Here is a 25,264-nt window from a genome sequence, read left to right as displayed (position 1 = left end):
CTGAGGGCCCCAGACCTGATTGCAATACTCCAGGGGGAGCCTTGTGAAGACAGAATAGATATACATGCTCTTGTTACATTTTTTTTGAGCTAAATAGGGAAAAGCCTTTTCCTGAAATCTGAGGAGGAAAAGATTTTGTTCTGTAAATGTGTCTTTTTGCTATGTGATGAATTTAATATTGTATTGCTGTATGTGTGGGATTTGCTCAGCCAGTCTGAGAAAGGTGTGCATTGCAGCCCTGAGTTGGCTGTGCACACCTGAGTTAGGCTTTGTCCCAGGAGACAAAGGCCATCAACAGTGAGACCTAAGACACTGATTGAGTTCTTGTCTTTTATGCTGTGTAATTAAAGAACTCTGTGTTGGCGGACACTGAGCAATAGTGAGGAGGTGAGGGGTGGTCCTCACCTTGATCTTTCCCCAGCTGTGCACCTGGGCATCAAGCAATTCAAAGAAGCCAGCTTTTTGTGTATTGGATGTGAGCAGCCCATTCTTTTCCCTCCCCAGTCAAGGTCAAGCTCCATTTACCAATCCATATCGTCACTTGCTGTCACTGGTATCAGCAAGGCAAAATAAAGACAATATAGGACAACCACATAGCAAAAGTGCTATAAACCTGTTGTGTTCCTGTGGCTTGTGTAGGACTGCTTTTCTCTAGTCATGGCACATTGTTACTTATCCCAATGCCTTTAGCTGTGGGTTTCATTATCATAAGCTTATTCAGATACTTTTAGCTTTCTCTGTTTGTGTATAGTAAGTAATTAGGGTAATTTAATATGTTGCTGCTTTTTCTAGCACAGAATGATAAGAAAAAAATCCTATAAAAAGTTAATCACAGTATAATTTCTCTTATACTTCTGTAAATCTCCAGATAAGTCAGCAGAGATTTGGGGTTTGACAAATGACACTACTAAAAATTTCTATACATACTTATTAATAACAAATTTATTGCTAAAATGGCATCATCGGAGATTCAGCTTACACAGATACTTTGGGATATCATAGAGGGAAATATGTCTCTTTCAGAAGCGTGAGACAAAGCCAATTATGACAGCTTTAGAATCAGTGAATTAGACATTGGAAACAATCTGAGGACAAGTACTTGATGTTTAGCTCAGTTAATTCCAATTAAAGCCTTCACAGTCATTTTAAAATCTAATGTAGAAATGTGGTGTTGCTATTTTCTATTTTTTTCCTGTTTGTTTTTAATGTGTCTTTGCCCACTCTGAATACTTAAGAAAAAATTTATTGTTTTAGAGGGGTTTTTTTTTTTGTTAGAACAGCAAAATTTTTCCAAAATATATATGATAATAAAGAGAAAATTATACTCAGCCTTTATGTGTTTACTCAAACATCCCAGTGACATCACAGACTGCACACACTTTTCTCCCATACTTGCTGCGTGGTGACTAGGTGCTTCCAATATTTTAGTTTGCTGATCTACCTTGTGTCTTTTATCTCTCACGTGTGTATTTATCCTAGCATATGGACATATATTAATGCTAAGTTTCTTTACATTGTGGTGAAGAATATTGATTTTACTTCTCAAAGAGGTAATGCACATGTACTGTGAGTAAACTGTGTGATAATCTATGTAAATTATGTGCACAGAAGCTATACTTTGCCCTTGGGGGAAATGCAAATTAGAACATTTTGTAGTTTGTTTGTTTTTAAATACATACCCTTTTCACTTCAAGGCTCAGGACAGACTCCCTGTTTATTTTCCCATCGCTCATCATTTGTTTGTCTTTGTAAATAACTCACCCTTTAATGATTAGTTTTATACTTGGGCAGGGAAAAGAAATGCTTGATGAGTGAAGCCCTCAGAACATAATGTTTGGTCTGTTTTATAAATACGCTGTAAGGGAATTATCTGCTTGTAAAAGGGTGTATAACACAATCACGACGCAAAGCCATTATAGCGATCTGACAGTCTTCATTCATTTTCTCTCAGTGCTGTCTTATTTTCTTCTGTTATATTAATGCTTGTAAGATTTTTAATCCTGGGTTACTGTATCACAGAGTTAACTGATTTTCCATATAAGAAGAGAGAAAAATGTATTTATAAAATGTGCTATATACTCATTTCTAGTTCTCTACTGACTTATTTTATTTGTATTAATAAAATTATTTTAATACTCCTTAAGTACCCCTTCAGTGAAATGTTTTAATGTAAGTTGTCTGATTCTGTTTTAAGTGAAGGAGAAAACCTGGTAGAGGTTGTCTCTTTAAATCAGATCTGCAGTGTTGATGGACCCTCTAGCAGGCACGGTAAGAACCATTCTCACCTCTGCAGCAGGGAGCTTGACCATATAGACTCACACATTCAATCAAAACGTTTTCCCTTTTAATATGCACTGTACCAATCCTATTCCCATGGTTACAGCTCGTGCTTCTTTGGTTGCTTCCAGTCTGTTGGAAAAGGAAGGCAGCATACATTTCTTGTACAGGAGTTTAAAACATCATGAAAGCAACCCTGTTGTGATTTGCATTTTAAATGTTTCTTTTTTTTTCTCATTGTACAGAATGCTGTAGCAGTAGCTTCAGTTCATTTGCCACAGTCTGTCTTCTCTCAGTCTTCAGCCTGGCAATCTGTTGATAACGCAACTTGCAAGCTACAGTTTATTGTCTTTCGGAATGGAAAACTCTTCCCCAGCACAGGAAACTCATCAAATCTTGCAGATGATGGGAAACGTAGGACGGTTGCCACACCAGCTGTTTTTGCTAAAATAGGTGAGGAAATGTTATGCTTTATTTCCTTTAATCTGAAAGCTAAGGTTTACTTGATTGTATAGAGAATAGAGGAGTAGAGTGTACTGTATGCTGAGAGGCTGGGAACAGTCTGTCTTTAGCAGAAATGTTTGAATTTATTCCTATCAGCATGATTTTATTCCAATTCTCCTGCAGATAAAGAAATGCAATTGCTGTATGACTAGAATGCAAATTTGGGGTTACTATTTTTTGACTGTGTTGTTACAGAAGCATCTTTCTTAAAGCACAGTACTATAGGAAGGAACCTTGTTTTACTCTTTTCTTTCCAATGAAAACTGCAGTGCTAACATGCTAGACTGATGAAGATAAGCCGGTCTGGGAAGGAGTGGTGCCCTGTTGCATGTATCAGTACTTACCAGTATACTTTCCGATACAATGAACATAAAATAGGTGTTGTTAAAGGCTTTTGTCTAGGTGTGATGTATCATATATGCTAGTCAATCATTAATTTGATTAATTATTCACCCAGGCAATTTTAATAATTTTATTTGATTCTGAGTAGTGCACTCATTTCTGTTAATGTTAAAAAAATGTTTAAATGTGACTTTCTAAGTGCAGTATTGTCTGAACTATTAATCACACAATGAAGCTATGCCATTTTTGCAGTTTCATGGGCAGTAGTGTAACATTGGCTCTAACTGAAAAATCTCAAGCAAAAAAAATTGGTTTTTTGAAGGTTGGTTAGATCATCTGTACACACTGTGAGACTGAAATGTTATTCAGATTTATTTAAACTACTGCAAACTTTTATGAATGTGTACACTGTTTTTGATTTTGACCATTCAAAGTGTATGTCTTTTGCTTTTTTTTTCCCCCCCATAGTTTGCTGTATCTGATCTCTTTACACATTTATCTGTAAAGGGTTTTCCACTCCATATCTCTGATACAGTTTGTTGCTTTTGCAGATGGGTGCAGTTTTGGAAACCTCACCAGCCCTCTTACTATAGGGTTGAGGCACTTTGCACGGGGTATAGACCCCATTGCAGCCTTCTGGGATTTTGACCTTCTAGATGGACATGGAGGCTGGTGGGGAGAAGGGTGCCACATAATTAGTTCTGCAGGCAATATTACCACCATTCAGAGTACTCACTTCAGTAACTTTGCAGTGCTAATGGTAAGTATATGATTTAGCAATTGTACCTATATTTCTCTCTATTTTGTCATACACAAATGTTCTTTTTACATGTAGCTGTATAATTCTTACATGCTGATAACTGACCTTCTGTCTTCTATGATGTTTCGTATGAGGCAGCCTTAAAGAAAGAAAGTTATTTAACTGCTAGTAAGTGAATAAACCTGCTGGTCAGCTTTACTATCCTGAGACAGGCCTAATCAGAAACGGCATTAAAATTCAATCTTAGAAATGAGAATTTCATCAAGGAATGATTAGTATGTTATGGTTATAAATTATAAGACAGCGTTTAAAAATGTATACTCCTGTGTGCTTTTACATCAGCACATCTCAGAGGCTGGTCTGCTTTTGTTCCTGCCCTGCACTGTGTTGATCATACTAATTAGTTGCGGGCATACCGCAATGTTGAATCATTTAATAAATGGAAAGGAATAACATCTTCTGCTCTCCTAAGTAAGGACACTGCTGTCTGTGTTGATCTTGAAGGAGTTTTAGTTAGTATAGCGATGCTGACAGCCCTCTTGCTAAATTGCTGCTGAAGAAAAATATTTCTGTGCAGTGCTAAGCCATCAGCCTGCTTTAATCTGTTCTTAGTCACACTCACAGTTCCCATTGCAGTTATTTAACTATTCTGCTTAACAGAAAGTTACCATCATGAAAGCAGAGAGATCATGTACGTAGTAATAGTATGTTTTGCTACTCAGGGTACAAAGAAAAGCAAACAAAAAAAAAGAAAGGTTTCAAATATATGTAGGTGAAAACATACTTGCACCATTAAATAATTTAATGTAAACCAGTTGTAAAAATAGATATGTGTTATTAATGCCAGACTGATCCTGAACACTGGTGCATAACTGCACCGTAGACGCTGCTTGTGTGTGTTACAGAAATGTTTATAGTTGAGTAAATACTGTATTGTGTGTATGTGTAAGGGACAGCAAACATAGGCGACAGGAATTGCAAGGACGTGTGCTGAGAATACCAATCTGCTGTTGTCAGATGGAGCCCAGATGGCAGCCAATCATAGCACAAAGCTCTAGCACCCACGAGTTAAATGCGGATATTATCGTCCGCTTTGTAAGAACCTATTTCTCTCAGAGTTACTTAAACATTTTTTCACCCATTCCAGACTTGCTCAGAATTTAAGAGCTGTTCCTAAGATTTGATGACATCAAATGTACCTCATTTTCCACAGCTCCAAGGAGTTGCATTTTTTCAACTCACCCACTTGTTTAACAACTCACCCACTTGTTTCTCTGAATGTGAAACAATTCTGCTTTGAGGGTGCTTTCCTAAATTCATTAAAGAAAGCACCTGTTGACTTTGCAGGTGCCACACCCAAAATGGCTTCTTCGCTGGCTGGGTTCAGCCTGTTCTTAAACTTCAAGTAGTTATTAAACTTTCACTAATTGCCTCCAAATAACCAATTCCATGGTTCCATTTTGTTTGCAAAAATGGTATATGGACGTAGGAGTCACAACTAATTTTTGGTTTCTAAAGCTGAATGCACATTTTTCTCTGATAAGTTTGGGTTTTCCGCAACTGTAAAGGCAGCCAAGGCACCTTTTAATGCAGCTTTTGTATCTGATATGTAATTCAGTTTAGGTCTTGTGTTTATTTTGATACAGTAATTCAACTTTGCATTTTTTTCCTGTGTAAATCTTTCATTTTTATCTGTTCAACGCAAGAAAATAGAATTTTCTTCAAAATTGATATGGCAGCAAATGATGTGATGTTGCCTAGCTCGTATTTCACAGTCACTTTTAAGAGAAAAGATGCCTGACCTTATGTAATTTATATGTGCATACACGTGTGCAGATACGTGTCTGTATACATGTAAATATGTTTCCAATAGCTGTCTTTCTGAACCACTATTGGAAACTTTTGTAGTTTTACTTTATCTAATCATTTTCATTCAAGTATGTTATTTGTTTATCAGTGTTTTGTGGCATAAAGTTAAGGTTTGTTTCCTCTAATATGAATTATGCTTTTCTGGACAGTTCAATTCTCATGCCAGAAACGGAAAAAAAAAAAATCATTGTTCTTTTTAGCTATTAATTTATAATATGAACAGTACAAATTGCCTATGTGTATCTTCTTAATTTACACCTAATATACTTTAAAATACAAACTTGCAGCAAGTTGAAAATAGCGTATGACTTGTAGCCAATGGAATTAGCCACAATGTCATGATTAATGTTATTTTTTTTAATCTTTAATTCTCAAATCTATTAAACCATAAAAACTCATAATCAATTATTATGTTTCGAGATAATGGCAGTAAGCCGAAGCAGTGGGTGTAAACTGAAGAGCAGCAATAAAGAAACTTGAAGGTTTACATTGCTATCAGAATAATGTATTCTGCTGTGGAACAAGATGAAATAGAAGCCTCATTTAATCTGGCTGTCCATTTTATGGCTCATACTCTGATTCATTGTTGCTGTTCATCATCTTTTTAAATAGAAAGACAAAGTTCACTGAGTTGCTTTTATAAAAGTTGTTTCTGCTTACGTACCACAAAAGAGTTAAAGATTTTGTACATTCCTTTTATAAAAAGGCAGTAATCAAGGATTTATCAACTATGATTGATAATTAATAAGCATGCGCATGCTTGAAGTGAGAGGATTCATGTAGAGCTTTTGAATTCCTCTATATGGCAGTTGTTCTAGTAATGTCAGTGAGAGAGAATGCAGTTTGGTGATTGAATTGGAAAGGAAATACAAGCTCTTTTCTTCACACTGGTCTCACACTTTCATGCTGCTCTGAGTTGGGCCAATGGATGGAAATAAAACAATAATGTCAGGTATAACATAGAATCATCTTTTCTGAGGTCAACTTTTGGATGGTATGTCTTAGTGGTGAGAGTAAAATACTGTAAAATAAAGCTCCTGAGTTTATTCTTATCTTTCCCTTCATTCACTTTGTGTTCGGACTTGTTCTTTATTTTGTCTTTACTTCTGTTACCTGTAGGTGGAAGACAGTCACACTCTAGGTTCTTTTGGAAGGTGGCCAGCACCTTCCAGGGCACTGAACTATAAATCTCTACAATATGGCATTCTGATTTGGAGTAACATTATGAATTTATATGTAATGAAGCTGCAGTATATCCAATTACAAATATTTGTTGTATAAATAGTTTGTATTTACATTCTTTTGTGAACTGAACTGTATATCATGATTTTAATTTTTCAAGATAATTTCTGTATGTGTTATAACCAGTGTAGTGCCCTATAGCCATATATATGCCATATATGCATATATATAGCATATATAGCCATATATGAGTAGAACTCTGCAGGAGATAACAAAAATATCTAACAGCAACACTGAACTTCAAAATCTGCTAAATTTGTTTTGACAAACGTCCTTTGTTCTTCCTTTCATTTTTCTTAGAACAGAATGGCAACTCAATAGTGATGGGTATTACTGTAATTGTGTACAACATATCCTTTTCCCCTGACAAGACTGCTTTGTCAATAGTAATTTTCTCAAATCTGACAAATAAACACTAGCAAAATTCTTAAACCTATGTAACATGTAACACTACTTCTCAATTAAGATAAAATGGATTATTATTATTAGCATTTTTTAACTGTAAACCTGGAGATAGGTTGAACAAACATAAAATCATAAATTCCTTTCCTTCGTTGTCGAATCTACTTATTTCAAACAACATTAGGTGGGTTATCTTTTTTTTTAATTTTCTCATTGTGTGTTTTTGCAACACTCAGTGAATGGCTATTTGAGATAATTAGGGTTGAGGAGATCAGACTGACAAAGTCAGAAGATATTTGAAACTATTCTGAAAGCAAACCTTTGAAATACTGTGTGAATGAGAAAGTGAAAAGCAGGCAAAGAGATTGTGCAAAGAAGTTAAAGGATTTTTCTCTTTGTTTTACAAGCATTTCCTGAATCTTTTAAATCTCTCCAAGTTAGAAAGATCGCAGTGCCTCAAAAACTTTATTTTCAGTATTTTCAGTGTGACTGGAGACAGTTGCGGAATTTCTTTTGCCTGTTGATGAAGTTCAGTTCTGAAAACAGTATTTTAAACTTTCGTATTTCAGGATTACTCCCAGTTAAATAGCCTAAGTCTTTTGAGAAATTAACTGTTGAGTCAGGGAAGTGTTGCAGAGATGTTATTTGGAAGATGGACATAATTTTCCACCCAACCCCCAGAAAACACAAGGTTTTCTCATAACAGGCTGTGGAAAAGTGGTTGATTACTCTGAAAAATCAGGCTGCTTGCAAAGAGAGAGTTTTAAAAATCAAATTTAAAAAATTTTTGTGTGTAAGCATCTACATCTCCAGAAGAGATTTGAGGTGACTGTAACCACTGAAGATTATGAAAGAGATCCAGAAAGTTTACCAGCTAGACATGAAATGAATATTTAGCGTGGTACATCCTCAAAATTTGCTGGAATGACATTCCTCTGCATGTATGTAAATGCTTCCTGGCATAAAGACCTAGGTTTCCAAGCTCTGCTGCCAGCCAGAGACCTGACAAAGAGGCACACACTCTTCATTGAAATCCTCAGTTGGCACGTACTTCTGAACTAACCGGCACGTGTAACCCTGCTGGATGATACTGAAACCAACTCCCCCAAAAGATTACTGGTCTTTCTCAGAATATTCTTGAATGTTCCAATCTTTTGTACAAAGTCTTGGAGTGAATATATTCATAAGAGCAATATTTTACTCTTTTCTCCTTTGATTACATCTGCTTTTTACTAAATTACTCTGAATAACACATATTTTTCTGTGGCAATATACATAGGTAGCTGGCACTGGGAACAAAAATCCAGGTTTATATTCTTCAAGATGCCTTAACTTTATAACAAAATGGGCCTCTGACTCATGCTTTTTCTTTCTGTTTGCTCTTGTTTTCTATTGTCTTAAGGAATCTTCCATTCTTTGTGGTATGGGGTAAAAGAGATGCAGATTATGAGGAGCTCAGTAAAATGGGCAAATTTGTCTTTTTAAAACATAATGTACAGTAATGCTGCTTTGCATAGAGTGTTTAAAAAAATCCAAAAAACTTTGTATTCTGAATGCTGTTTTTCCCCAGAGGATTGCTCAAGGGAGTTAGACAGATCCATAAGATTTAATTACTGTTAAAAAACAGACAAGTTGAATTTGTTATATTTATAATGAAATCAGTTTTCTACGTGCAAAATCCTTGAAAAGACTACTCTATGTTGGCAATAACACATTATGACACCCAAAATTTTTACTGCTTAATTGTGCAAGATTAGAAAAGAGATAATAAATGAATATTTTTAAATGGAATTAGCTTAAAGATGCTGATTGTTTTTTATTCTTCTGCAGGCAAAATCACCAAATGGAGAGTTCTTTTTCTCTTCTCTAACAGTGGTAGTTGAGGGAAGAGTAGCAAGAAACATTAGGAGACAGTGTGAGAATACCTATGTGACAGATGATTCCATCACTGACATTGAGTGCTGGTGTACCAGGCAGGGCTGTGAGTGTATTTATGAGTATGACAAGTGACTGCATATTTAACTGATGGGTTCAAACTAAGGGACACACAATACCTGAAGGAGTACTGTGGTATTCTGTGGTGGAAGGATGTTACAATGCCTACTAATCATCTTGTTTGTGTTATTTGTTCATTTTGACAGTCTTGTTTATATATGTTGTAAGCTGCTCTGTTTATGTCTGAAATTAATACACATCTGGAGAAACTGGTACAATCACTTTTAGGAACTTAAAAGCTACTATAAAGAAAAATAATGACTACTAGATAGGTAAACTGCACTGTACCTTGTCCCCTGACTTAATAATTATATGTACCCAGGAATGTTAATATGAATGTAGGAAACAGTACATCCAGATGGTCATTGTGGTCCTTTTCAACCCAGGCCATTCTACAATGATTCATAGTGCAGCAATTTTCTTTTGGTTCCATCCATCCTACGTGCAGATCTAGTTTTCCATCATTTCTTACTTGTGAGATCTGGTACCTTAGAATGGAAATATGATATGATTGATGTCATAAAGGTACTAATGTTTTCCATTACTTTTTTCGTGAAGAATTGTCAGTAGGCGCTAGCAGCTCAAGAAGGAACACATGGATCTTTACTTTCCTGTTAATACAGCTGTCAAACTGTTTTCAAATTGATACAGGCGCAGAGTATTTGCAACTAAATACGAGGCTCACTGTGTTAGAGGGAGTTGTATCTACTGGGAATATAGAAGTGTATATTTGAATTAGAGTACAGAAGCTGATCAGTCAATACTTTGGGTGTATTCTCGGGTCTTCCATTTCCTTCTTACAGTTCTTACGAAATTGTGCGTATGCCATTTAGAAACTTTATGGTAATTTGATGTTTTGTACTTAATACCCTAGTAAAATACATGCATGAAGTTCTTGTTATCTGAAGGAACAGATATTACTAAAACTGGCAAGATGTAATATTCTGTATATTTTTTCAGGTTTTTTTTTTTATTTTTTTAATTAAGATATGTCTGCTTGTACAAAAAGGTTAATTTTTCTCTTGCAAAATGTATGCAGATGAGGAAGGAGCAGTCTGATGTCATTGTAAATTCATGAACTGTATCTGCATAAAAAGTTCATCATCTTATTTTCCTGCTCTAGAGAGGAAGCAGCTAGAAATGACAAGACATATTGAAATGAAGTCTCAGAGTTTCACACATGCCTAACAATGTTAAATCGTTTTGTTTTCTCTGTAGGATTTTAAGACAGTGCTGTCTTTTCCCCAGTACCCAGGGGAGTTTCTGCACCCTGTGGTATATGCATGTACTGCAGTTATGTTATTGTGCCTGTTTGCTTCCATTATCACCTACATTGTCCATCACAGGTAAGAATTCCATTTTAAAGCGCTTACGTTAGAACGATCAGAGTTATGCTGAGATACTCCAATTTTTCTAACCCTCACTGAAGGGAAAAATGATCTGAATTGTTGCTGGATGGTAGTGCGTGATTTAGACAAGAGAAATCACAAAGAAAAGAAAGGTTGCTTCAACCTTTACCAAGGTGTATCTTCCTGAGATGTATGTCTAAATGTCTGAGTACAGTTCTTAAGGTTTCTAACTTGACAATTCCATATAAAGCCACATGCACTGTCAAATTGCTGTCTAGCACACAGCTGTTGTGAGGGCACTGGGGTCTGAGACATTTTGTTGAAATATTTGGCAATTGTCATTGGTTGAAAGAAACTTACTTTGACTTATAAATCTTGATTTTAGAAAATTTTTGCATTTTCCTTTATATAAAAGATTTTTAGAAATGCCATTTTAACTACATACTTCTGTTAAAGAACATTAGCAATTTAAAAAGAGAGTAGGAATGTATTGTACTGTAGCAGCTGCTAAATATTAATTAAGTGAACTTAATGCAATGAATTCTGATCTTCAGCTTGCATTTATTCCTTTAGAGATGTCTTGTTAAAGTAATGCATATCTGAAGTTATGCAATAAACCTTTTGCTTTTATCACTCTTCTTTTGATGTTCGATTTCATGGAGGAACCTTTAAGTCAGTAGGAACCTTTTTACATCCTCCATTATTGACCTCAGTGCTATATAAATCAGACAATTCTAATGGCATATTGCTGAATAAGTATTCAATCAGCAAATTTAATTCTATCACACTAATCATTTTTCCAAAGTTTAATTTTCATAATAGGTATGCTTTCTTTTTTTTTCATCTTTAAATGTTATTTTTCAACAGTACAATCCGAATAAGTAGAAAAGGATGGCACATGCTTCTCAACTTTTGTTTCCATACTGCTCTTACCTTTGCTGTTTTTGCTGGTGGAATCAATCGCATTAAATACCCAATTATATGTCAAGCTGTAAGTATCTTCCTTAGTAATTCTTACTAAAAGAATGGAAATTTGAAACTATCTTTTAACATAATATTGATAGTTCTCTTTCTTTTCATACACTGTTTCTGGATCTTAAGATCTTCAGAGTAAATCGTTATTGAGCAATTTGGCTGAGTTTGGCCCTAGATGTTTCCTAAATAGCCCAGTATTTCTGGTACGATCATGTCTTGTAGTTACAGCTCAAGATAAGGTGACAAAGCACAGTAATCTTGTGATTTTGTTTGCATTGTTGGACTATTTCATGTCTCTTGACCTGTCCTTTCCAGAGGTATAGTGTCATGAGATGCATAGAATGGGCATGACTTCAGTTGCTGTGAACATAGGGACTGAGTCTGTACAGGAGTTATTTCAGTTATCCTGCTTAAAGCCTGATGAGAGCTTGTTGCAGTATTGCTTTAATATTTCTTTCTTTTGGGTTTAGAAGAAGTGTTCCAGATCTCATGAACACTGTTGGTTTGCAGCTATACTAAAGCATTTTGCTAAGCCAGCATTCTCCTAGGTATTTTGCATGTTATTAGTCCAGTTTTGATTGGCTTGAATTGGATATAAGAGTAAGATTTGCCAGACAACAGCAGCGATGGCCCCCATGCTCATCTGCTTCAGTTCATGTTTGCTCTTTTTCTCACCTGACGGCTACACCCTGTGGCTTGAGAAGGATTTCAGCAGAAACATCTGTGATAGCAATAATCTTTGCTAAATGTTAAGTGAGATAGATATATTTTCCATTCCTTAAATGGCCTATATTTCTGCTACCTGAGGTTTTTTTTTTTAAATTAGCATATGTATATTCTCCTTCTTTTATGCATGGAGGAACTGATTCAGCCTACTGCTGTCACAATATTTCCATATAATTAAAACCAGAATAATGTTATGGAGTTTGAGCTTTCAGAAAATAATTTTTTTTTGTCCCATTATAAACCTTCCCTGACATCAGTGGCTCAATTTGCTGTTGTTAGCTAAAATTAATTATTCTCTTGGCTTGGGAGAATGTCCATGCTTGGAATTTCGAAACAAATATACTTATTTTTGCTTTATAATATTTATGTTGTTAATGAAAATCATAGCATTAATCATTTAAGCACTCAAGCCAGTTCTTAGCAAGGTTACTGAAAAAAAACAGAGTGTAAATTGCTGTTCTGTATTTGTGTGTAAAAGATCTTCTTACAATTTTTACCTATTTCAGCTGAACACTTGATTGAGATATAAAGTTCAAATGGAATAGTTACAAGGAATAATAAACAGCAAGCCTACTTGAAATATCTTTCTTGGAATTGTTCCTGTCTAAGGAGAGCATATAAAGAACATAACTAGGCAACTTTAAATTAAAATTTTGTTGTGTTATGTTTTTATGAAATTTTAAAGCAGTGTTTTCACAACTATTGCTAGATGCAAGTATAGACAATGTTATACCCGCACTTATTGCAGAACAATCTGCAAGTTCCAGTGAGGTCTTAAATATAATTCAGTTTAAAAGCTGGTTGAACATTTTGTATATTAATAACAAGCTAATGAAGAATTTTAACACCATTCTTTCCAAAATAATATTTTGTTCTTCTGTTGTCCTGTCAGTAGAAAATGCTAGAAGTCTTCAGACAGATACACAAACTCGCTTCAGAAGCTTGTCTGAGTTATTGCTCTGATACTGGCAGCACAAGATGACCTAATTATACAGGGAAATTAGAAGAAAATAAGATGCAAAAGACTAAAGGAAGGAGGTGTTTTACTCCAACTTCTGTTTCTATGCGCTATGAAATGTATCTTTTCTAAAACTAATTTTTTAAAACGATTATATTTTACTACGGTAGGCAGTATATAACTTATATTAAGTATTTAAACCTATTGCTTTTAATATTTACATTATTTTAATATAAGTCCAATAATTTCTATTAACAAAACTTGTATAACTAGTTAAAGAGTTATTACTCTAATTTTTAGTGAGATGCTTTGGAAACCTCTTGTGTATACTTGTGCATAACCATCAGTATACAGTATCTGAAAATGTGCAAGCACCTATAATATTTCATTTGCAAAACATACACATGAATATTACATAGTTTTCATTTAAGTAACACAGTTGCCCAGGAAATTATTCTGAGAGAAATATCTCACAACATCTGGTAAACTGTGTTGTAATTAATCTGTAAGTTCTATCAAATTGAAATATCATTTACCATTCTCTTTATCTGCAGTTTGAAAGTGAGGGTAGCACATTAGTTTGTAGGGCAGCTATGGTCATGTAATTACATGATCACAAATGACCATCTGTTGTTACAATCATTGTCTGGTTATTTACTTTGCAGATTGCATGGAAACAATGAAGTATAGCAATAATAATTAATAAATGTTTGAGATAAATGAGTTATTATTCCTTCAAAATTAACAAAAAAGGGTGATTCCAAAGTAACTTGTTGCCTTTTCCCTCTAAATTATGTGGCCCAGGCTAGTTTTACTCATAAAGAATTAATACTATGGGAAAAGATCCATTGTCTCTCGTAAATATCTGGAATAACCTTCATATCCCTTTGGAGGCAAAAAAATTGAACTATCTGGAATCTAAAAATGTGAAACTGACTTTTAAACCTGCATGCCTATTTCAGAGATGATTTTCTAGTCAGTGTCAATTCTTGTATGTTTGCTATGCAGTCTTTACAAATCTTTTAAAAAGAAAACTGAGTGTCAATCCGAAGGAGCTGATTGCTTCTTTACAGATTTCCTATGTGAATTAGGTTCTATCTACAGACTGTTTGAATTTGACTCTGAGTGCCACTGAGTGATGGCAGTTGATGTAGAGTTCAGATTTTTGAGATTATTCCAAAATCATTTGAGTAAGGTAAATTTTACATTAGGAACAGAATAATGGGATGATTCAGAGACTACACCAGACAGAATGGTGCTTGAGTCAGCCAGTGGAGGATGTAGTCAGCCATTTGCATCTTCCTGGGCTAGGCTCTCAGCATTCTTTCAAAGAGCAGAAGGACACTTGCTCCTTTCCTGTTCAGAATGAGATGACAGGAACACAACTGTAGCTGCATCACTCCCTGGGTGTGGAGGGCATTAGTTCTGTACCCTCAGTCTGAAAGATTTCAGTTTTATGGCCTCTATTTTCATATAGAGCATTATAACCATGAGGCTGTGACTGCAAGGGATTGAAATGATCGGCCCCACCCCATGTGTCAAAGCATGAAGAATAGATTTAGAGGCACAAGAGCACAAGACTCAGGAGAGAGAAAAGTGGGACAAAATCATATTGGTTTATATTTTTCATATTTGCATCCAGACAGAAGGTAACATGATCATTCAATGACCTACTAATTTAACAGCATTTGAATTCTGTTAAACTATGGAGATCCTAGAGCTAAGAGCTGCATCATGTGATGGAGCTTGAGGGGCAAAAATATTATTGAAGGAGCAGAAAAACAGTAGTTATTTATACTCTGGTTAGTTTTTGTTCATTTGTTTGTTTTTGTTTTGTTTTTGTTTTTTTTAAAGGATGGATGTGAAAATAATGTACTGTGATGAAATTTGTCAGGGCATCTTAATTTATATAGAAGAATGCAAATTACAGGCTTTTGATAGGTCTTGGGCTCTGCTCTGCTTAGTGTTGCTGCAAGAGGAACCATGCTAATTATATATGCAAATAAGACTGTCAGTGGCTAGAAACTTTACCAGTAGCAACTCATGACACTTAAAGACTTTGCATGCTGTGGACATAGATGTGCATGCTGAAAATTCTACTTCTTGATCTTTTTCTGATGAGACTTACCTCAATTCTGGATCTCAACTCCTTGCTATAAATTTTCTACTTTGGAAGAGAGCAGGAGTTTCTTCTACAGCTATAGCTATAAACAGCTATAAATCACTTGATTTATAATCCTGAAATACATCCTGTGGTGTAGGAAACTATAGAGAAATTTGTTAATCCCTTCATTTAACTGAAAAGACTGTAGAATTAGTAGTTTAATCAGAATGCTAGTCCATATAGAACTGGTTGAAGAACAGTCTGAGCTGAAATAAAATGAAAATAATGCTAATTAAAAAAGAAATAAAATTTTAAAAGTAGAGGGAAACAGAAATTGTGCGCAGGTTAGATCTGCTGAAGAGAGTTTTTTGCGCCAAGATGTATGGCATAAATGTGTATACTGATCACTACCATGGTAACTGCACCTTGTGGAACTTGTTATTTATGAAGTAGTGAGATTTATTGAAGGAGCACATCTTCTTACTGAAGGCAGCATCTTCTTGCTGTAGAAACTGCAGTTTTCTATTTGGTAGCTTGATGCTTATTCCCAAATATGAGTTCTGAGGATAGAGTCCAAGGAAACATCGTTTTCAGCGTAATAGCTGCAGTTATCAAACAGTGTTAGGTGCAATGCTGACTATAATACTTATGTCCTGACAGTTCTTTCTGTATCGTATGAATATTATTATGTCAATATTATGATATCAATCATAACTGTTTATTTCATCAGGAAAATGTAGCCCTTCCCACAAAAATTTATGTGAAATATGTGATGTGGTGAATTTAAGCTCCACGAGTACTGAAGATAGGATCACAGAATCATAGGGTATCCCAAAATGAAAGGGACTCGTAAGTATCAGGTCTAACTCCTGGCTCCACAGCCACCACCATAATCAGACCATATGTCTGAGAGACTGTCCAAATGCTTCTTTAACTCCAGCAGCTGAGCACCATGAACATTGATCTGGAGAGCCTGCTCCATGACCACCACTCTCTGGTGCAGAACCTTATCATAACATCCAACCTAACCCTTCCCTGACACAGCTCCCTGCTGTTGCTTCGTGTTTTGTTGCTGTAACCCAAAAGCAAAGCTCAGTAGTGCCCCTTTGCTCCCTGTGAGAAGCTGCAAGCTGCCATGAGGCCTCGCCTCAGCCTGCTCTGCTCTGGGCTGAACAAACCAAGGGACTTCAGCTGCTCCTCACACATCTTGCCCTCTGGACCCTTCACCATCTTAGTTGTCCTCCTTTGGATGTTCTCTAATAGTTTTGTGTTCGTCTTACATTGTGTCACCCGAAACTGCACATGATATTTTGAGGTTTGCTCACACCATGGCGGAGCAGGACCCTTACCCAGCCAGCAGCGCTGGGCATGATGCACCCCAGGGTATGGTTGGCCCTTTGGGCTGCCAGGGTACGCTGCTGACTCATGTTCAAGCTTTGCAAAGGCATAAATTCAGTAACAAGTTATACACAGATAAACTGGACTTTTAGTGCATAATCCAAAGGGTTATGTTTGCTAAATGAGATTTTATTAAACAGAAATGACTTTGTCCTGTTCCCTTTTCTTTTATGTCTTGTTTTCCCCTTTTGTGTCCTGACCCATTACCTCATGTATTTGTAGTGTAGGTCTGAGCAGCCTGAAAGAGCAGCTCAATGTTAGAATGTGGGAAATGCATCTCCATGTCACGAATGCCAGTGTGGAGATATGGGAAAGGAAAAGGCAGTAAGCAGAGCATCACTTTGAAACTGAATTTTTGAGGTGGTGTGACAAGCATTTAATTTCAAAAGATTTTTAGTAGGTAGTAAGAAAAAAAATCTATTTCAGAAAGCTGGAACATAAGAAAATCATCCCCATAAAGAGAAAATAATACCTTTTCTTTTGGGTTTTAGTATAGAAGCTCAGTGCATCCTTGCAAATTCTGCATTTTTGTTGTGTCCTCCTGCTCGTTTTGTCTCCATATTGTCACCACTGTTTTGCAAATCCATCAGTCATCAGGAGGTACTGTAGTATCAGGATATATCCTCTGCCTTAAGGAAAAAATGCAAATGGAAATGTTTATTTAAAGACAAAGAGATACTACTGGAAAGATAGTACTGAAGATTTCTGTCTCTTTTCCATGTTGCTTGAGTTGTCCATATATCAGGAGGAATTAAGTTGCTGAAAAACAGACATATTATGGAGAAAGGTCATGTGACTAATGTGCAATATAGCAATATTTTCCATTTGGTTCAGTAGTCTCTTGAAAATTTCAATAGAATTGTTTGATCAAGTTATTTCTAGGAATTTCATTCACTCAAGCAACAGATCATTTGTGAATATTTGTCCATGTACAGTGTCTTAATTTCGTGTGTTGATACCTGCTCACACAGAACTCATCCCAGCTATTTATCTTCTTATCAAATCTTTGGCATACTGTGTAGAGTAGTGTGTGCAGAATACATAGTACAAGTGTTATGCTTATATGAGAAAGAGGTTACGAACCAAGTCGCTAGTATTTTTCCAGTTCTTTCTTCTGGTTCCTACCTTCCCCTTCTCCTCCCTCTTTTCTACCTCCTGTCTTACTCCTTCACTCCCCCAGCCTGTAGTCATATTCCCTGCTGAAATGCTGCAAGCTGCACATGAACTGAGTTTGGGCAGCACTAGCCACTGAACTGGCAATGTCTGCCAGCTGATGGTACAAAGTTGTCTCATTCTCTTATTTCTGCTTCTTTTACCTCAAGCGACAACAGCTACGAAGACTTTATGCTCTCTTGTCTAATGTACCAGACAAGTCTCAGAGAAAATTACAAGGATTTTTTGTTGATACTGTTTGCTGCTATATTCAAGTTGATGCTATATTATGAAATATAAACAAAATTAATGTGCTTTTTTCTTTACTGATGAATTATTTTGTTGAGCAAAAATGAACACTGATTCAAATAAATCATTATAATAGATTTGTGTTAGCTTTATTTAGCAATTTTCTGTATTCTTTAAACATTTATGTGGTCTCCAATTATAGCAATATTTTATTTGTCACTGCAAAATGTCAGGTTATTGCTTCAAAGGTAACCTCATTTTATATAATCAGATGGAAACTTAGCTGATGAAATAAAGCATTGCAGATTGGATAAAATTCCAATTACTGTTTCCATAGTAATGAATAACAATTACTAACATAACAAACATGTTAGTATTTTAGAGGTGCTTGTGTTTTATTTTGCTTTCATTGTTAAACACACCATTGTCTTAGAGACATGATGGTAATAATACTATCAAGAATCTGAGAGTTTGCTTAAAACATATCTAAAAATCTTTTTTTAGGTAACTGGCACTGATGCCATACAAGTAGCTGGTCATTACAAGAAGTCAACCATGGCTATAAGCATGTGAGATTGAACTAAAACTGGATACTGTGTAATATATTGATGAAAAGTTTCAGAAAATAGTATAAGAGCAAACAGTACTGGTGTCCTTTCAATATTTTTTCAACTGTATTGTCATGATAAGCTAACAAAGTTTTCAACACAAGCCAAATATTACATCGCTTTAAATCCAGGTGTAAAAGTTGTCATTAATCAGGTTCTTTACAAATGTCTTAAACATCTTGATTTCCTAACGTACCATCTGGTATCACAGATATTATCTATGATAGATAAGTAACAGATTCCATCTGCTTTCTTAAAGTGTTTTCATTCTGTGGCTAGAAAGAATCAGAGAAAAAAAAAAAAGAAAAAAAAAAAGATACAATTACAAATTCAATTAAAAAGAAATCTGCTTGCTTGTACAATTATGTAGTAAGATTCTTCTTAAAGTCCTGTTTTACTGATCCACTTATTATTGACCTGTTTAACTGTCCACTGTTGTTTTAGGTTGGCATAGTACTGCATTATTCTACACTATCTACTATGCTATGGATTGGAGTAACAGCAAGGAATATTTACAAGCAAGTCACAAAAAAAACTCAGTCATGCCAAAACGGTGACCAACCTTCTTATCCAAAACAACCTCTGCTCAGGTATGGACCATTACTTATGATATTTTTTCTAAGTATTTATTAAAAATATGAACTTTGAAACTCTTTTATTTCTGCACACTTTTTTATAGTCTATAAATAGAATCCATAAAGAACTGAGTCACTTTGGAGTATATAAAAATATGAATATTTACTGTGAGCCAGTAGTTAACTGTACTCAGGAGATGTGCAAAACTGATACTGGCTGTGTTCAGGTGCTTCTATCAATTCAAGTTCCTGTTGCTTTCCTATGGATTAAAAAAAACAAACAAACACAAACTGGCTTACTTCTGGGTTAAGGCATTACTTATCCATCAAAAGCTACTCTATAATGACTTCTTCTTTACCCTTATCCTTTCTGCTATAAATCTTGCTCACACTTACATTGATTGCTTAGTAACCTGATAGCAACCTTCCTCATTCCGCAATAGATATCTAATTCTATTACCAGGGAGACTGAAAGTCTGGACTCTGTCAGCTTTCTAGGTGCAGCAGACTAACTAACACGTCTCTGATAGTGTGGCAGATGTAATGCAGTGTCATGAATGGAAGATTGACTGCTTCTACTGTAGAATTTTAGTTTGGTGCCCGGCTTCAAGGAAAAATTATCAGTCTGCCTTAAAAAAAAAAAACAACACCTATAATGATGTGGAATTTCCTACCAAGCACATGAGAGGAGAGATTCAGCTATCATAAGGTTAGGTGTTGCTCAAGTTACTGTGTGTCCCTGCACAGATTTCGAAGGAAGTCTGATACAGAGAGAAACCTCCAGACAAGGATTTCTCCCGTCTGTCTTAGATGTTTGCGTGACAGCTGTCTTATGGAGATGTCTCTTTTCTTCCATTTCATGGAAAAAATAGTCAATTTAGATTAAAGACCACAATTTTATGTACTCAAAGTCAGGAAGTATTAGTTATACTCTTTAGCACTTTGCTGAAAAATCCCTGTTAGTGTACACTTCTAAAGACATTCTAGCTACTTTATCTTCAACACAAAATGTTTATTAAGTGGTTCTTATAGTGGCTGTGTGAGGTTGTCAAAATGTGTTAAAAATTGATGAGAATATGAGAACGGCTTTGATGTCCAGACTCTGTTGAGGGAAATCTTTATGAACATTGATTAGTTCCCTGATCTTTAAAATGTATTATTTCTGGAGAAGAAATTATGTGAAGTTCCCCTGTTTTTTTGCAGTCAATAGAAGAACATATTGGATTTGTTAGGTGTAATCCTAACAAACTCACTTTCACTGAGTGAGAGTGTCTGACTTTGCTAATCCATGATTTACTGTACCATTCTTCACAGATGAGAATTTCACACTTCCAGTTACTAGCTCATGGCAAAATGAATAATTGCCAATTTTCACATTTTGCAGTGTGGCTATTAATGTAGAATTGTTTCACATTGCATATATCCAGCACAGTGTATGTTCTTCAAATTCAAATCTTGTTCAAGCTGGAAAACAACAGGCAATCAGGTTATGGTAAGAATTACTCTAATTAAAATCCTTGTTGTACCAGTCACATTGAGGTTCTGAGCCAGTGAACATAAATAGCAGATACTTCAAGTTTAGTAGTAGAGATGATAAGACTACTTCTGACTGTAAAAAGCATGATGTAATTATTTAATAGCTAATGATTCCACAGTTATTTTTCTCACTCTGGGCACCATATCTCCTGGAGACACAGCCACTGGTATATGTAATATGATTTCATAATGGTTAGTGCTAGCTTCAAAATAATAAGGATCAGTTTCATTTCATGTAGAAAATGGGTATTGTATATGTGAAATTAAAAATTGCTTTAAGCGAGAAAAAGATAAACTAAATAATTGGTAATTGTTCTTCTGGAGGTATAATGATAGGGTTTTTTCAACTTTACTGATTTCAATAATATTAAAATCATAATATTTTTGTAGAATAATATTTCCATAAAATCAATATAAGTCTAATATTTCAGTGTGCTCATATACAAGAAATGTTTTAAATGGACTCTTCTTGTGTTTATAATCTGATTACATCCTTGATACCAAGTGCACCTCAAGTACATAAGAGAGAGAACAGCACAGTTGGTCTGGGTCTGGCATTCAGGGAGGTGGGTGTTAATTTCTGTCTCCATTTGCATGAATAGTTAGCAAAACAATATAATTAATTTTATTCAAATGGAGATTGAGTTAAGTTCTTTTCTGTGTCAGGTCTTTCAGTGCTAGAAAGCATATTGTGCAGTTTGCAAGGCACTTTTAAGGAAAAGGTGGCTTGTTGTTCATATCTGTAGATCTAGTCTGGCTTGTATTTGGTTTTGTTTAACATAAATACACAAATGTGTTTGGGAAGAGCTGCACTTTACTGGTCTCTTTCAGCCTCTTCTGGTAATGAATGTATATGATAGACTGGGTTTCTGGTTCATGCGTGAGTGTTTTTCTATTCCTTGTGTATGCATTTGTTATATGGAGCATTAGAGTATTTTTTGTGAGTCAGTAAATGGAGGCAACTGTCAAAAAATCAATTCATAAATCTGTGATATGACGTTTATCAAGAATAAATGAAAGATAAATATATAAAAATATAAAAGATAAAAAAGATAAAAATAATAAAAGAAATAATAAAAGTGCTCATACTACACTTTTTCAGGAATCTTGATCTGCTCTAAAAACTAGCTAACATACTGAACATACCAAAATCTCCAAAATATGAAGGAGATATTACCTTTTAGCAGAAAAAGATATATCTTTGCAACAGTTGATTCAGTTTCTCTGCCATCCAATTTGCTTATTCATTTATTGAAGTATTATGAATGATGTTTATGATGTTATGATATTATGATATTATTATGATATTATGATATTATGATATTATGATATTATTATTATGTTATGATATTATTATTATGTTATGATGTTTATGATGTTATGATGTTATGTAGATGTTATGAATGAATATTGAAGTATTATGAATGATTTTTAGGAGCTATTGGGAATAGGTGAACGGTTGGACTGGGTGATCTTTTAGGTCTTTTCCAACCTTAGTGATTCTATGATTCTATGATTCTATGATTCTATGTGCACTTGATTTTCTCTTGTTAGTTTTACTTGAGCTGCAGCAAGATGTATCCTACTATGTAAAATAGTGATTCCCTATTAGTTTTCAATGTTTCAAAACACAGAGCTGAAACATGAAATCTTTTTACAGTGTAATTTAAGTGAAACTTGTTCTCCGTGGATATAAAATCTTGAATATTGCCTCTTTTTATGTATTAATCATATATTATATGATGCATCGTCTATGTTAAACATGAGACATTATGTATATTTTATTATATATTTTACAGCATATTTTATATATATTATGCATTAATTACCGACTTAAAACTCTCAGGGCCTACCACTTAGTCTGAAATCAGCTGCAACAATTTTGTCATTTTTCACTAAATGTTTCTGGATGCTAATGAGGTGGATCAAATTAATGCATTATTGAATTTTGTGTATTTAAATGCTGAACCCTAGCACTTCAGCAGATAATGAAATTACTTCCTGCAAAACATACTCTCTGGATATTCTTAATAGAAATATGTAATTCTGTCTGTTCATCCCCTATGGACATTTGTGAAACCTGGTAGTGTCTGGGTTCTGACTCATCTGAAGTCAGATTTTGCCAGCAAAGAAAAGGGCAGACAAGATTCAGCTGTTGTTTGTGGTGTACAGAACTTCTCACCAGCCCAAACTGTTGTTTTTATAGCTGATGCATGCATTTCTCATCTGATACCTTGTGCACATACAGCTTAGAAATACAGACCAGGTAGAAAATGTCTTTTAATTGTTCTATTAACATTATGCCTTTCCAGAAAGAGAACAAAATTAGTCTACTATCGTAAAAAACGCTGAGCACAATTGCATTATAAACATAAATAAGAACTAAATAAGCCAACTGGTGTTAAAGAGACAGATAATTAAGTTACCTTTAATTTCAGGTTTGTGTACCTGAAATATCTCCTATTTCCCTCCACCCTTTTTATTCAAAGAACATCTTGCAAGTTAACTATTAGAGCATACATCAGATTAGAAATAGTCCAGTGTCATATATCTGCCATGAAAAAGAAACACTTGATGCTTGATGTGCATAAATAAGGCTGCAGAATCCACTGCAAAATGGATAACAAGTTATGTCACTTTTGCTGCTGAATTTTGTCTTGCTCATTGTGAAATGTGTCGAATACACTTTTTGAAAGGTTCTTACTAAAGCTGTAGGGCTTAGAGGAAAAGTACCTTTTTCAGCACCTTTGAAAAATTGTATATCTAGCAGTAGTAGCAATTTTTGAGTTGGCTGTAAGTCCTTTGTTTTGTATTCAAAATGCTGGGCTCAGTACTATGACTATTAAAAATAATATACAGACTTTGAAATGTCTTAGAGCTGTTAAAGAAACTATTCTTTAACTTGCACAGAAGACCTAGAAATAGTAGGAGATAACTGAAATAGTTGGCTGAACTGTAATGTCTGGTAATGAATGAATACATGCATATACATACAGGTATACATACATGTGATTTTCTGCTGTTCTATGTGAGCTTGTGTATGGGCAAGTTATATACATCATGTGTACAGTTACAGAAATAGAATCTGGGTCTTCCTTGTGAGTGATGTTCATGGTGCAGCAGTGACGGGGAGCCTACAAGTTGATCACATGCATGTGCAAGACATCGTAACACTCCACTGCATTCTCCCACTTACTCCTACAAACATGGCAACAGCTCTTCACTCTCTGGCTCATTATCTCAGCTACCAAAACACTAATCAGTAGTATCTAACTAAACAATAGCTAAGAATCTTAGTCTGTGACACTGAATTACATGAAGTTCTTTCACTGCAAAAAGGGAAAGCTTTCACGTACAGGAAAATCATCTTTGATTTGAGTAAATGAATCCTGTGATGAACCTCTTGTCTCTGACAGGAGATTTTCCAGATTTTTGGATGATACTACTGTCATTGTGGCATCTGCTTGGCTCTTGACAAGCCTGCTTTTCTCAGGATGAATACTAAGACGCTTGGTCTGGGTTCTGACAAGCTAGAGAAAACTCATGGGCCTGAATGGATCTACTGCAGTGTACTGTCACATTTGTCTAACTGTGAATCCCAAAAGCCTGGCTGGACGTGTGACTTCCATCACAATCTGATGATATGGCAGTTTTTACTGAATAAGTCACCAAAAGAGAAGGCTTCATCCTAAATTTGAGCAGCATACTACAATGCTCACTACATCATTGAAAACTGGCATGTGATGTTTTGGCATAGTAAAAGAGGTTATGGTACATAGACTCCAGTAATCAAGATTAAATACATCTTATATTTAGTCATTTACCAGATGAAACTTCTGTAATAAAAACAACTGATGATTTCTAATATTCGCAAGGTTGCAAGTGTCTTCAAAAATTAATCTTTGTTACTCTGAAGATTTAGAAAATTTCCCTTAGCGTTTATAATCAAGTGGCAATAATTTATTGCAGCATAATATCATTCAATGCAACAGGGGATCAAAATTTGACCAGGATAACAGATTCTTTATTGAATGTAAAGTTTATCAAACATATCATGTCATGTTCTCAGCCCTACTCTTTTCTGGATCTTGAGAGTGAATCATACAAAGCGACTTAATTTACATCCTGACAGACACAGGCATTGCTTGTCCCCTTGACACCAGTAGCTCTGAAATGCAATTAAGTTCTAGTGCATTTTTCATTTGTACTGGCTCTCATGAATTTTTGCCATCTTGTATCAAAT

General features: G+C 35.2%; 1 protein-coding gene across 5 annotated transcripts in view; it reads left to right on the top strand.

The window, feature by feature from the left end:
* ADGRA1 (adhesion G protein-coupled receptor A1) overlaps positions 1-25,264 on the top strand; it is a 255,495-nt gene that overhangs the window by 202,566 nt on the left and 27,665 nt on the right. For all 5 annotated transcript variants that reach the window (XM_042862742.1, XM_042862741.1, XM_042862744.1 and 2 more), the window contains 5 exons: positions 2,523-2,730; positions 3,675-3,883; positions 10,610-10,737; positions 11,608-11,731; positions 19,355-19,500. In XM_042862742.1, the coding sequence (XP_042718676.1) occupies positions 2,523-2,730; positions 3,675-3,883; positions 10,610-10,737; positions 11,608-11,731; positions 19,355-19,500 (815 nt within the window). The remainder of the gene's footprint in view (positions 1-2,522; positions 2,731-3,674; positions 3,884-10,609; positions 10,738-11,607; positions 11,732-19,354; positions 19,501-25,264) is intronic.

Source organism: Lagopus leucura, unplaced genomic scaffold (genome assembly GCF_019238085.1).
Source record: "Lagopus leucura isolate 7727_CA_CO unplaced genomic scaffold, USGS_WTPT01 Super-Scaffold_739, whole genome shotgun sequence".
NCBI lineage: Eukaryota > Metazoa > Chordata > Aves > Galliformes > Phasianidae > Lagopus > Lagopus leucura.
Note: the sequence above shows the minus strand (reverse complement) of the source record. Positions and strands in the feature narration are given on the sequence as shown.